The 14948-nt window shown below is 51.5% G+C and overlaps 1 protein-coding gene across 2 annotated transcripts; it reads right to left on the reverse strand.

Annotated features, from left to right (window-relative positions):
• Positions 1-5265: 5265 nt before the first annotated feature.
• Positions 5266-13797, reverse strand: THAP8 (THAP domain containing 8). Of its 2 annotated transcripts, none has more exons than XM_032227213.1 (4): positions 13664-13797; positions 11476-11668; positions 8220-9263; positions 5266-6869 (listed from the first exon to the last, which is right to left on the reverse strand). In XM_032227213.1, exons 1-4 carry the CDS (start codon positions 13744-13746, stop codon positions 6723-6725), a joined length of 1467 nt encoding a protein of 488 aa, XP_032083104.1. In that variant the 5' UTR covers positions 13747-13797; the 3' UTR covers positions 5266-6722. The 2 variants fall into 2 exon arrangements, with proteins under 2 accessions (XP_032083104.1, XP_032083105.1); XM_032227214.1 differs by lacking the exon at positions 13664-13797 and adding an exon at positions 12743-13433.
• Positions 13798-14948: the final 1151 nt, after the last annotated feature.

The raw sequence follows: 14948 nt of genomic DNA on the forward strand, positions 1-14948 counted from the left end.
CTGAAATCAAATCACAAAACATTTTTATGCATTGGGTTAAGCCTGCTTAATTACGCTTTATTGACTAAGCCATAATTAGCCCGATTCCTGTAATATAAATTAAGCAGTAAACCAGGGCCAACTTTAAGGCTCGGTTCGCACATGGCACGAAACCAATAGAAAGCAGCCAAAAGAATCTGTCTGAAAGGCTCTCAGTCTTGTTAGGGGGTGAGATCAATATTCTATTCATTTATCTCAAAATAAGCCCCCCTGAATTTATTATATTAGTAGTCAAGTCCACTTTACTACGGTGCCAATTGAATTTAGCATGTGGGGACTTCAACTCCCAGAATTCCCCAGCCTTCATGCTATAGACCTTGGAGATCTGGGGACTACAACTCCCAGAATTCCCCAGTCTTCATGCTATAGACCTTGGAGATCTGGGGACTACAACTCCCAGAATTCCCCAGCCTTCATGCTATTGACCTCAAAGATCTGTGGACTATAACTCCCAGAATTCCCCAGTCTTCATGCTATAGACCTCGGAGATCTGTGAACTACAACTCCCAGAATTCCCCAGCCTTCATGCTATTGACCTCAAAGATCTGTGGACTATAACTCCCAGAATTCCCCAGCCTTCATGCTATAGACCTCGGAGATCTGTGAACTACAACTCCCAGAATTCCCCAGCCTTCATGCTATAGACCTCGGAGATCTGGGGACTACAACTCCCAGAATTCCCCAGTCTTCATGCTATAGACCTTGGAGATCTGGGGACTACAACTCCCAGAATTCCCCAGCCTTCATGCTATTGACCTCAAAGATCTGTGGACTATAACTCCCAGAATTCCCCAGTCTTCATGCTATAGACCTCGGAGATCTGTGAACTACAACTCCCAGAATTCCCCAGCCTTCATGCTATTGACCTCAAAGATCTGTGGACTATAACTCCCAAAATTCCCCAGCCTTCATGCTATAGACCTCGGAGATCTGTGAACTACAACTCCCAGAATTCCCCAGCCTTCATGCTATAGACCTCGGAGATCTGGGGACTCCAACTCCCAGAATTCCCCAGTCTTCATGCTATTGACCTCAGAGATCTGTGGACTCCAACTCCCAGAATTCCTTGGCCATCATTGCTGCCTGGGGAACTCTGGGACTTGAAGTCCACAGGTCTTCAAGTTAGCAAGGTTGAAAACACACAGCTCTCCATTGAAAAAGACTGAGAACTGAACACACTAAAAACATCTCTTTCCCCCCCTTCCTTTAACCAACAGCTCCATTCCACTTCAAGAGAGTCGCCCCACTTGTCACCTCTTCACAATCCACACTATCACATTTTGACTCTCCTGGAAATCCCGCTCTCCTCCCGATTCCCATGCGCACCATCTCCGAAATGGGGCAGAATCTCGCTGAGCATTAAAGCTCCATAAAGGGACTCTGGGATCCATTTAACGGTGAGCAGATTCCGGCAGGGCTGGTATTCCCAGGCTTTCTGCCGTTAAGAAAACCCCACACTCACACACTCCTCCTTCCTGCACAAAACCCACACACTCACACACTCTCCCTTCCGAAGAGGTCGTGGATCAATACACAGCCTGGCAAAAGATTGTATGTGTCAAAGCTGGGCTTTCAACAACACAGCCATGGCTTGTGGATGTGTGCCGCTGTGATTGTGTGTCTCTGGGTGTCTTCCAGATGGGGAGCTGGCTCTGTTTTGCAGGTTGTCCAAGAAGGGGTGCTGCCCAGGGATGCATGGTTAGGCAACCCCCCCCCCCCAATTCCTGGATCTTTGGGGCACCCGGGGTCTGCTTTCGGTGGGTGCATTTGTATTTTTGCAAAGAGATATGCCTCCCCCCCCCCATAAAAATAAGAAAGGGGGGGAAATAAAATAATAAAATAGCATAAAATAAATAACATAAATGCAATAAAATGAAACAAAATAAAATAATATAATATAAAATAATTCAAATCAGTAAATTGAAATGAAAGAAACAAAACCTTCTTTGGGAACGGAAAAAACCCGGAGAGGGGGGGGGGGTTCCCTTTCAAAAATGCCCCCAGCCAGGCGGGCATCACACACGCCTATTTACATCCTCAATCTGGCACTTTCCAGACCTGCTGGGACTTCGGCTCCCAGAATTCCTAGCAGCTGGGACAATAGCAATACGGGCTGAGGATGATGGGAGAGGTAGTCCTCCCACATGAAGCCCGTCCTGCCCCCTCCAGGGGCTCCCTCTGGCTGAATAAGCCCCGCTTTAACCTGGCCAGCCTTTTTCTCCTTGGCAGAGCGGGAGGGGGGGGAGCACAACGATGCTCCAGCCCCCCCAAAGGGGGGGGCATCTCCCCTAAGAGGCCAAGCCAGAATTCCCAGCACCTGATGGAGGAAGAGGCGGGGGGGGGGGGGAGAATGGTGGACAAGAGGGAAGGGGGAATGAATGGGCAGGAGGGATAACCCCCCCGTTATCCCTCCTGCCCATTCATTCCCCCTTCCCCCTTAAGCCAGCACAGCATCCTTTCCATCTTGGGATGCAGGAACGGGGCGAGCAGACCGGAGCATCCCGGTTCAGCGGTCGGGGAAACGGGCTGCGGGGCGCGTCGCAGGTCCAGGTCGGGCTCTGCGGCGGGGAGGAGGCCGAGGCCGTCCGGGGGAGGGCTGAGAAGGGGGTCCCAAGCACCGGCGGGGACGGCGGTGTGTGTGTGGGTGGGGGGGGTAGGACCAGAAGCAAGGATGCTGCGGGATGCCAGGCGCAAGGACGGGGCCCGGAGGAGCATCTCCGCCGCTGGAAGGACGGGCGGATGGAGGGGGGAGGGAGGGAGAGGGGCGGGGAGGGTCCCACCAAGCCGGGCATCCTCCGGGAAGGGCTCCCCGGCCGGAATGCAGCGCGCCCACCTACCGGGGGGTGAGGATGCGGCGGCGGCGGCGGCGGAGAAGCGATCCTCGGCTGGGCTCGGCGGGCGCAGTGCAAATGGAGATGGAGGAGGAGGAGGAGGAGGAGGGGATGGCAGTGCCCATGCGCCGCCCGCAGCATCAGCAGCGGCATCAGCGCCAGAAAACGCCCCCCGCCCGCCCCTGCCGCCTGCTGCAGCCCCCGCGTCCAGACGGTCGTGGCTGCGGGGTTCCGGGGGGTCGCGAGCCTGGGGAAGAAGGGCTGGGGCGAGTCCGTAGGGCTGCTGACCCCAACCCCTCCCTCCACTCCGGGGTGGGTTTTGGGGGTCTCTCCGGGCAATCCGAGCTGGCCCCGTCCTTCCTCCGGGGCAGCCGCGGCTGAGAAGTTGAGGGTGGGGGGCAGCCGGGGCATCTTCCAGCCAGAGAGCCAGCAAACCCCTCTGATGTGGGGCAACAGGGCTTCCAAGTCCCACAGAGCCTTGCTGCAGCCCAGCCAGGGGCTCCTGACTCCGGAGAGGCTGACATGAAAATTGTTGCATTTATTCAATGTTTATCTGGCCTCTATTATTCTATAAGGCAGTGTTTTTCAACCTTGGCAACTTGAAGATGTCCGGACTTCAACTCCCAGAATTCCCCAGCCAGCGAATGCTGGCTGGGGGATTCTGGGAGTTGAAGTCCAGACATCTTCAAGTTGCCAAGGTTGAGAAACACTGTCCTAACCACTGCTGGGGAATTCTGGGAGTTGAAGTCCGGACATCTTCAAGTTGCCAAGGTTGAAAAACACTGCTATAAGGCAGCATACATGGTACAGTATTCCCCCCTCCTCCTATTTTTGCTCACAACAACCCCGTCAGGTGGGCCGGACTGAGAATGAGTGGCTGGCCCCAAATCACCCAGAGAGCTTTCACGCCTAAGGCAGCACTAGAATTCACCATCTCCTGGTGATTGGCCCAATGTCATCCAGCCACAGTTAAGCAGGACTAGAACTCCCCGTCTCCTAGGGATTGGCCCAAAATACACCCAGCCGGTTTTAACAGCTAAAGCAGGACTAGAACTCCCCGCCTCCTGGTGATTGTCTCAAGTCATCCAACTGATTTCCATGGCTAAGACACACTAGAATTCACCGTCTCCTGGTGATTGGTCCAATGTCATCCAGCCAGAGTTAAGCAGGACTAGAACTCCCCGTCTCCTAGTGATTGGCCCAAAATACACCCAGCCGGTTTTAACAGCTAAAGCAGGACTAGAACTCCCCGCCTCCTGGTGATGGTCTCAAGTCATCCAACTGATTTCCATGGCTAAGACACACTAGAATTCACCATCTCCTGGCGATTGGCCCGCACCTCCCCTCTTCCCCAAATTTTCCAGAAGAAACAGTGCCACACAGTGTTGGAAGGCAGCTAAGCGAAGAGCCACCGTTGGACCCGTATAGATGATCTTGAAAACCTCAGCCAGTTGAAAACTCCAGGAATGCAAACCAGATGGGGATAATCCACCGCCTGGAGGAATGTGGTTTTTCTCGCCAACTGCAGGGAAGAATTGCCATTTCCTTCTGGGAAAATAAATCTCATCCTGCCTGATAACTCACTCTCTGCCTGGCTGCCTTCCAATCTGAAAATCTCCATTTTCTTTCCCCCTGGATCTGCTTCGCTCTGCAACTTTTCCAGCTCTTTAAGCTTCACTCGTGGTGGACGTGTGTGTGTGTGTGTGTGTGTGTGTGACCCGACGTATGCAAAATATAACTAAGGGTGATCACACCATAGATTTATGTAAGGGGTGAGGTAAAGCATAGTAATTTGCTTTGAGTTCCTTGGCCAGCCAGCCTAATGTGGAATTTGGCTGGTTTCCAAACAGCTGCACGCTGGGACAGCATCATAGCCCATTATACCCATTTTTCTCAACCTCAGCAACTTTAAGAAGCGTGGACTTCAACTCCCAGAATTCCCCAGCGAGCACGGCAGTTCACAGGTCTTCAGGTCCACTGGCATGTTGGCTGGGGAAATTCTGGGAGTTGAAGTCCACCCCGTTTAAAACATGGCTAGGGAATTCTGGGAGTTGAAGTACACCAATCTTCAGGTTCAGTAGCATGATGGCTGGGGAATTCTGGAAGCTGAAGTCCACACCTCTTAAGCAGGTGGACGAGATGACCTACAAGGTCCCTTCCAACTCTCGTTTATCTGTTTCTGAGGATGAAAAACACTGACCCACTTCAACACACTCCATTGTACTTGGTGTGTATGATGGAGGATAGATCCCACCAGGGCTCACACAATGTTTAAAAAAAAATCAAGACGGGGAGCTGGGTCACCCGATTTCCATCTTAACTTTGGAAAACTCCACCCTGTGGATGCAAACTTCTGGATTTCTCCCTCCTGATGTAATCAAAGCCAACCAAAAGATTTTCCGACAAATTCCCTTTATTCGTTTAAGTTACAGAACTATATAAACACACAGCACATGTAAAGAGATGATCTCTGCTCAATTCTCTCGAGATTTACCCTGGCCTTCCCAGAGCTGGCAGCCTCCGTTATGGGGTGGACTACAACTCCCAGAGTCCCTTTGGCTGGGAATTTTAGGCCCAACGTATGTGAAAGGCGCCAACCTGGGGAAGGTAGGTGGGTACGCTTTTGTAAAACCTTCGATGAAATCTTTCCTCCAATCCTCAGGATAATCCCAGAAACCGGTGTATTGTGTGTGCTTTTTTAAAATTTTAAGCAATGAAAGGATTTATGATCAAAATTCATTTGGGATCTTATTTGGCAGCGAGTTGGGAAGACGTTTTTGGGGGCTTCAAGACAATTACAGGAATTGGCCAGGAGGAAAAGCAGAACAAATTCTAGGCGCTCTCTGAATTGACGTTGATGTGCTCTTAATCTTGTCAACGGAGAGTTTCAAATCCGTCTTGGTGGTTTCTTCCAGTTGCTTTGAACTACAATTCACAGAAAACTCCCATCTTGTCTCGCTGGGGGGGGGGGGGGGGGATTCTGGGATTTAGTCTTTAAAGAGCGCCAGGTGGAAGAAGGCAGGCGCGCACAACTGCAGCTGGCTTTGGGGATGTGCAAAACACAGGCGCATTTCCAAATGCACCAGGCCGATTGTCGATGGTTGCCGCGTCTCAAAATCTTTTCCAGGCTTCCCTTTTAAAGCTGCCTGTGGCCCCGTTTTCTATGCGCTCCTCCTGCCCCCCTCTCCCCGCTTCCATTCAACCCCTTAATAATAATGATAACAATCATAATAACCCATTGGATTGCAAGCTCTGCGTGAAAGGATCAACAGCACAGAATCCCCTCTTCCATCTAGCTGGAATCAGCATGGAAACCTGGAGAGGCCAGTATTAGCTGCCCCTCCAGGAAGGAAAATCACCCTGCAGATGTTGAATCCAAGCCCTTCAAAAGAAAATAAACCACCGACAGAGAGCAAGATTCTAGGATGTGGAAATGAAGCGGGCACCCGTGGGCTGCTAATCTGGAAATGCGGATGAGAACTACAAGCAAGGGAGGAGGAACAGCGGTTGAAGTCTTGCCTTTCGCACTACAATTCCCATCACCTGGGCCACAGCAGCCGGGGCTGAGGCAAATTAGCAGCCTCGGAGCCCCAAGAAGGATTAGGGCTGAAAGTGCATGATATATATATCATATATATTATAATCTCAAATACCCCCAGAGAGAAATCAGAAGGTAAGGTGCTGAAGGAATAAGGCCACGGAGAGGCAGCTGAGGTGCTGCTTAGCTGGGCCGGCCTTCTTGGGTGGCTCTGGCCTCTGGCCACTTCCTGGGGAGGGCTGAGGGGGTGGCAACCAGATGCAGAAAGGCCTGTTCTCAGCTGCCACCCCCCCTCCCCCCAATTCAGTCCCGGCTCACTGTTCTTCCAGCTGGAGGATGGTCTCGCTGACTTCACCGGGGAGTTGAGGCATGGCGTAGACCAACGCTTGATCTCTGTCCTGGCAGATGATGGCCACTGCGCCACCGGCCTCTGGCATGAAGGTGCTGGACTGCAGGCAGGCCTGGGGAGGGAAGGACAGAGAGTGGGGGGAGGTTAGGAGACCTGGGCACCTTTGGCCAGTCGGATAGGATGCTGGCAGCACCCACTGTGTCCAGATGGGGCTGAAATGGCCGTTTCAGTGAAATTGCTAACACCATCAACATTAAACGGAGCTTACTCAGATGCTGAAATACTCCACGCAAAGGAGATGAAGAGGGTGGAAGAGAGGAGAGAGGCAAGAGGAGGAAGAGAGGGTAAGGGGGTGGGGGGGGGAAAGAGGAGGAAAGAAAGGAGGAATGGAAAGAGGAGAAGGAGAGAGGAAGGGGACGTAGAGAAGAGAAGGATGACAGAGGGAAGAAAGGAGGTAGGGAGGAGGAGGAGAGAAAGGAGGAGTGGAAAGAGGAGAAGGAAAGAGGAAGGGGAAGTAGTGAAGGACAGAGGGAAGGAAGGAGGGAGGGAGGAGGAGGAGAGAAAGGAGGAGTGGAAAGAGGAGAAGGAGAGAGGAAAGGGAAGTAGAGATGACAGAGGGAAGGAAGGAGGGAGGGAGGAGGAGGAGAGAAAGGAGGAGTGGAAAGAGGAGAAGGAGAGAGGAAGGGGAAGTAGAGAAGGATGACAGAGGGAAGAAAGGAGGTAGGGAGGAGGAGGAGAGAAAGGAGGAATGGAAAGAGGAGAGAGGAGGAGAGGAAGGGGAAGTAGAGAAGGATGACAGAGGGAAGAAAGGAGGGAGGGAGGAGGAGAGAGGGAGAAGAGGAAAGGAAGTGATGGAGAGGGTATCAATATGGTGTATGGAGAGCAGAAGAGCCAATAATAGTCTTTGGGGCTTGATGGTTAGACGAATTGACCTAATATTGAATAATACAAAATAGGGTTGCGGTTATTTGCATGAAAATAAAAAGAATAAACAACTTAGAATAGAAACGGCCGTTTCACCCTTGACGTTCAGGCAGCTCTAGACTCACAAGAGTTCGTTTAGCGACCGTTCAAGGAAAAACGGTCCCTTACGACTGTGTTTCACACTTACGACCACTGCAGCACCAGGTGATCAAAATCCAGGCTCTTAGCAACTGGCTCCTATTTACGACGGTCCCAGTGCGCCCCGAGGGATCACATGATCCCCTTTTGCGACCTTCTGGCAAGTGCAGCCAATGTGGGGGGGGGGAACCCCCAGATTCGCTAACCGTCGTGTCAACAACGGCGGCAATTCACTTAACGGCTGTGGCAAGAAAGGCCGTAGAACGGGCAAAGCTCAACAAACACCTCACTTAGCAACCGAAATGTTGGGGCTCCTTTGAGGTTGAAGGTCGAGGACTCCCTGTTCTTCCTCGCGCCCTGCACTCTCTGCCCGGCGGAAGGAAGCGCCCCGTCCACTCACCATCTCCAGAACCTTCAGCTTCTCCTCCGAGACCAGGTTTTCCTTCCACAGCTGCTCCACCACGCCCTCCATGGCCTCCAGCTTGGCGCAGTGTCTCCGGTGCCTCTGCTGGAGCACCTTCACCTTCTTCTGCAGCCCCGACACCACCTCCACCAGCTCGGCCGTCGTCCCCTCGTGCCGGTGGTAGCGGTGCTCCCCCAGGGGCTCCTCCGAAGAGTCGCCGGAAGAGCTGCCCTCCTCCAACTTCGCCTCCTCGGCCGAGAGGGAGGCCTCCGGGGCCGCCTGGTTGGAGACGATGGGCAGGGTGGAGACGATGGGCAGGCTGAGGGCCGAGGACAACACTGTCTCGGGCGGAGACAGCCCGGAAGAGGCGGCGGCGGCGGGAGCGGTGGGGATGGTCTCAAAGTAGGCCACCATCTGGGTGGTGGCGGTGGGCTCCTGCAGGACGGGGAGGGCCACGGAAGGGCCGCCTGCCAGGAAAGGCTCGATGGAGACGTTCTCGATCACCAGGGCCCCCTGTTCAGCCATCACGGCCGGCTCGGCTATCACGGCCCGTAGGGAAGCCTGGTCGCCGGCGGCCAAAACTTCGCAAGGCAAGGCCACTTCGGTGCACAGCTGCCCGGCCAGCCCTACGGAAGAGCTGGGCAAGGCTCCCAGGGTAGCCGGGGGCAGCGAGGCCACAAAATCCACCACCTGCTGCTCCAGGGGCTCCTGCGGAGCTTGGCCAGGCACGGCCGGGGAAGCCACCGCCAGGGTCACCGCTTTGAGGGGCTCCACGATTTGGACCAGAGGAAGGAGGTTCACCGTCCCAACCAGGGGTCCCGAGAGGGCCTGGAAGTCCAAGTTGGGGGCCGAAGACTGAGTCTCCACGTAGACCGGGGTGGCGCCCACGCTGGGGTCTATGGCTATGGTGAGGGTCTCCATGGCGTCGGGCTCCTGGCAGGCTGGGGTTTCTGCAGCGGGGGCGGCCCACTCTCCACCGCACTCGAGAATCAGCTTCTTGGCAGGGGTGTTGGCAGGCGGTTTGCCAGGACCCTCCCTCTTCTGAAATAAAAGCAAAGGGCCATTCGTCAACCATGCAATTTACCCCCAAAAGAGGGATGTTTGTAGCTCGGGGATGAACTGTGGGGTCCTGGGGGCTCCCTGAGGTTTCCTTGCAAACCTTTCATGGCCCAGCTAGGGAACAGGAGTTCGGGAGGAGAAGGGTGAGAGGGGGGGGGGGGGAAGGAAGAGGAGGAGGGGGATTGTGGGGTCCTTGTTGCTCTCTTAGCTTGGTAGTTTCCTTGAAGACCTTTCATGGCCCAGTTAGGGAACATCATCAGTGCTAGGAGGGATTGGGGTTTGGGAGGAGGAGGAGGAGGAAAACTGTGGGGGTCCTTTCGACCCTCTGAGCTTGATAGTTTCCTTGAAGACCTTTCATGACCCAACTAGGGAACATCATCAGTGCTAGGAGGGGAGTTTTTGGGGAGAAGAAGGAGGAGGATTGTGGGGAGACACTAAACAAACCACTACTTGTATGATCAGCCTATGGAGGAGGATTCGGGGAGAGTGACGACCATCTTCCAGGGAGAAAAGCGGGTTGACTTATAGTTCAAAGCACCTGGGGGCAGGTGAAGTGTTTATGACGGCTGCAGTGTCCCGGGGTCATGTGATCACCTTTTCACGACCTTCTGACAAGCAAAGTGAATGGGGAAGCCAGATTCCCCTTAACAAAAGTGTTACTAAATTAAAAACTGCAGTGATTCACTTAACAACGGTGGCAAAAATGTTATAAAATGGGGCAAAACACACTTGACTTAGCAACAAAAATGTTGGGCTTAATTGTGGTTGTAGGTCCAGGACTTATTGTGATCAACACCATACAATAGCAGAGTTGGAAGGGACCTTGGAGGTCTTCTAGTCCAACCCCCTGCCTAGGGAGGAAACCCTACGGCATTTCAGACAAACGGCTGTCCAGCATCTTCTTAAAGACTTCCAGTCTTTGATGTCTTCTAATCTCTCCTGTTTGGGAGCCTCTCTGAAGGCAGGTTCCAGGTCTTTCATCCCTGAACAAACTCCAGGCCTCACCTGGCACATACCTGTCCCTCTACCTGAGTCCCTCCAGGGGTAATTAAAGCTGCACTTAAAAGTCACCTGACCATAGTTGTTTACTCCTGGATCTAAGTCCAACCTGCTGCAAAGCCGGAATATTCAGCTGTGGCCACCAGGGGCCTGCTTAGAAATCAAAGCCCTATCAGCAAACACACACACAGACACAAACGGACAAACACACACACACACACACACACAATAACCAAACCCTGGTATTTATCTTTCCCAAGCTGAGATAAACCTGAACTTATGTTTACAGCCAGCTACATCCGAGGCCAAATAGTAGCATGAAATGGTTTTATTCCCTGACCCTCGGTCCCCAGCACCTGGTCCCCGGAATCGGATTGTGTGAATAGGGACCCCTGAGGTTTCAGAACGAGACACACGAGACTAGATAAATAAATAAAATGCTCTTGGTTTTTAGTCTCTTATTTCGTCCACTTGTAAATGTCTTGTATGATCTTTTTTTTAAAAAAAAAAATTGTATTGTTCTATAGACCACCCACAGTTGCTGTAACAGTGAGATGGGCAGCATAAGACATTATAATAATAATGTAATAATAATATAATATAATATAATAAATATAATATAATAAATATAATATAATATAATAAATATAATATAATATATAATATAATATAAATATATAAATAAATATATAATAAATATAATATAATAAAAATATTAATAATGTAATAATATAATAATAATAAGACATTATAGGTACATACACCCCTTGCCTGTATTTTATATATTTTATGGGAAGACACAGCACTGGTTTGCTGCTTCTTCCGTTAACGCAGGGGTGTCCAACTTTGGTGACTTTTAAGACTTGTGGACTTCAACTCCCAGAATTCCCCAGCCAGCCATGAATGATAGAGTTGGGAGGGACAAGAAAAATCACCTAATCCAGTGTTTTTCAATCTAAGCAACTTTGAAACGTGTGGACTTCAACTTCCCCATGTCTGGCTGGGGAATTCTGGGAGTTGAAGTCCACAAGCCTTAAAAGTCACCAGGGTTGGACATCCCTGTTTTCAATCTGTCTCCATCTCCACATCTTAATAGATCTTTAACTTTACAAAGAGAGATTTCTTTCCTCTCCCTCGTGACGTTCCCTGACAGGTCATTCCCACCCCACGGAAAAAAAAGCAACAGTGTTCTCACCAGTGGGCTGTCCGAGGTCTGGAAGATGGTGGGAACGGCATCGGGTTTCAGGTAGCGAACTCCCCACCGGTACTCAAAGCAGGAAGGCGCGAAATGATCACTGCACAAGTGCTGGTGCTTGGTGGGGATCCACTTTTCTTGGTTCATTTGGGAGAGCCATTGCCGGAGACGCTCAGGACTGTGTAAGGGAAACCTGTAGTAGGGGAACGGAAAGGAAGGATCAGGATGAATGAGACACCATGAAGGGTGAAACACAGGCCGCCGAAACAAGGGTGTGTCCTCTCCACTGCCTTCCTCGTTTCTCTGCCGACACCCGTATCTCGCGTGACCCGTCAAAACCGTGGAGGACAAAATCGTGCTCGACGAAAGCGCGCATTTGACGTCATCACAGCGCGACGAAAAAAATTAAAAATTGAAATAAAAATAAAATTAAAGCAAGCCGATTCACATAAAGGTAAGGGTTAGGTTTAGGGTTAGGGTTAGGTTAAGGGTTAGGGTTAGGTTTAGAGCGTTAGGGTTACGTTTAGCGTTAGGTTAAGGGTTAGTGTTAGGTTTAGCGTTAGGTTAAGGGTTAGGTTTAGGGTTAGATTTAGGGTTAGGTTAACGGTTAGGTTTAGGGTTAGGTTTGGGGGGGTTAGGGTAAGGTTTTCGCTTTATTTTTACATTTTTCGATCACAGCGCGATGTTTTCGTTGCGATGTGATGATGTCAAATGCGCGCTTTCGTCGAGCGCGATTTTGTCCTCCGCGGTTTTGTGGTGGAACCATATCTTGTTCCTTCGATTCTTGTTATAAGATTCAGGTACGAGAGTGGTCAAAAGGAGTCAAGAAGGTAGCTACGACATGCAGTTAAAACTCTTGTTGTTTTGGAATGCTGTAAAATTTGGCCCTACAAAACACGCTGTGGTTTACTCCAAAGGAGATAGCATTGTTTATTACATGCTGCCCATCTCACTGTCAAGAGCAGAGGGCTTCAAACTTGGTAACTTTAAGACTCCAGAACTGGCTGGAGAATTCTGGGAGTTGAAGCCCACAAATCTTAAAGTTTGGGGACCCCTGGTCAAGAGTGAGGTCATTTTAAGAGACTATTTAAAATCGATTTTGCTGGAAGGACAAGCCTATTGCGGCCAGCCAGTCTGGTGTTATCGGAGAAATCCCGACCTCACCACCTTATCCACGGAGTCAGGTTTCTGGCTTTGTGTGATGAAAGTCATAAGGGTTTGCATTTGCCGGATGAAAAACCACAGTTTTGGGGAAGAAACTACCTACCAACCGCTTCTCCTTTTGGCCCGGAGGTCCACATCCACAAAGACAGGACAAGGGTTACTTTTAGAAAAAAAAAAAAATCTACTAGATGTTTCTCCCACTTCCGAAAGCCCCCCCTGCGGATCCAACACGACGATAACCCTGCGAGGTAGGATAAGCTAGCCCAAAGTCACCCAGCTGACTTTTGTCGCGGAACTAGAATTCGCTGTCTCCTGTTTACTAGGCTGGTGCCTTAACTACTACACACCTATTAATGGGGCTGCCCAGGAGCCCCAGATTCAATCCCCATTCAGGCCTGGAGGCCCCCTCCTCTCCCCTTCCAGGTGAGTAAAATGAGGAGGGGGCTCTTGTTTATATAACCACCCCTTTCCCATAAGAAGCAACACCCAGAGGTTCCCAAAGGTCTGCTCACCCCCTCCCCATAATGAGGCTCTGGGACCACCAAAGGCCAGCCAGAGGGGTCTGCTTCCCCACTCCTAGGGAGGGGGGGGGGTCTCTTTATCCCTCCTAGGGAGGGGGGGTCTCTATCCCTTCTAGGGAAGGGGGGGTCTCTTGCCCCCCTCCTTGAGAAGGGGTTTCCTGCCCCCCCCTCCACACAACCTCCCCCGAAAGCACAATAAGGGAGGGGCCGAGACCCTCCTGCCCCCCCCCCAGTCCCACGCCCCCTCCCCAGCTGGGCCGGACTACAAAGCCCATCCCTCCACGCCACCTGGGAGTTGTAGTCCGGGGAATCTCGCCGGGGAGGAAAGCCTCGCCTGGGGGATGGGAGGGGGGTGGTGGTCAGGCCAAGGTGGGGTTGGGGGGGTGTCCCTCTCTCCCCCTTTCCCCCCCTCCCAATCTGGCCCCGCCCCCTGGCACGAGGAGGGTGGTCCCAAGCAGACCCCCCCACCCCACCCTCCCTCCCCTTCCCGCAAGGGGTCTGACTTGTAGAAGCTGAGCCTGCGCTGGTCCCGCCGCGGCTGCCCCGCCGAGTTGGAGCATCGCGGCGCCCGGCAATACTTGGTCATCGTGGCGGCGCCTCCGGAGAGCCCAGCTCGTTTGTTGACGCGTGACGTCACGCGGCACGCCCCCCCCCCGAGCGCAGCCACGCCTCCCCAGCGCCTGCGCAGAGCGGGCAAGTGACGCCCTGGCTCGCCGGGCGGAGGCAGGCAGCGCTGTCTATAGCAGTGGTCTCCAACCTTGGCAACTTTTAAGACTTGTGGACTTCAACTCCCAGAGTTCCTCAGCCAGCTTGGCTGGCTGAGGAACTCTGGGAGTTGAAGTCCACAGGTCTTAAAGTTGCCAAGGTTGGAGACCACTGGTCTATAGAGATAGGAAAAGGGAACAGGAGTAGCACTCCATTCCCATTTTATATATATTGTATGGATTATATTATATTATTATATTGTATGTTTATATTATTATATATTAGAGCCAAGGTGGCGCAGTGGTTAAATGCAGCACTGCAGGCTACTGCTAGATCAGCAGGTCAGCGGTTCAAATCTCACCGGCTCAGGGTTGACTCAGCCTTCCATCCTTCCGAGGTGGGTAAAATGAGGACCCAGATTGTTGGGGGCAATATGCTGACTCTCTGTAAACCGCTTAGAGAGGCCTGAAAGGCCTATGAAGCGGTATATAAGTCCACTGCTATTGCTATTGCTATTAATTAGATTAGATAAACATAGATAGAAAGACATACAGTTGATCAGAGGTCTTCAAATATGGCAACTTGAAGTCCTGTGGACTTCAACACCCAGAATTCCCCAGCCAGCTATGCTGGCTGGGGGATTCTGGGAGTTGAAGTCCACAGGACTTCAAGTTGTCAAGGTTGAGAAACACTGGTCTATAGAGATAGGAAAAGGGAACAGGAGTAGCTCTCCATTCCCTTTTATATATATATATATTGTATGGGTTACATTATATTATTATATATTTTATGTTTATATTATATTATTAATTATATTAGATTAGATAAACATAGATAGAAAGACATACGGTTGATCAGAGGTCTTCAAACTTGGCAACTTTAAGGCGTGTGGACTTCTGGGAGTTGAAGTTCACAAGCTCTGCTGGCTGGAGAATTCTGGGAGTTGAAGTCCACAAGTCTTAAAAGTTTCCAAGTTTGGGGACCCCTGCGGTCAATACAGACACATAGACCCCACTGAATACAACAACAAATGGTCATTGCTGCTTTAAATGAGTGGATGTACTTAACAGCTGTAATTAACTT

Source organism: Thamnophis elegans, chromosome 12, assembly GCF_009769535.1.
Source record: "Thamnophis elegans isolate rThaEle1 chromosome 12, rThaEle1.pri, whole genome shotgun sequence".
Lineage (NCBI taxonomy): Eukaryota > Metazoa > Chordata > Lepidosauria > Squamata > Colubridae > Thamnophis > Thamnophis elegans.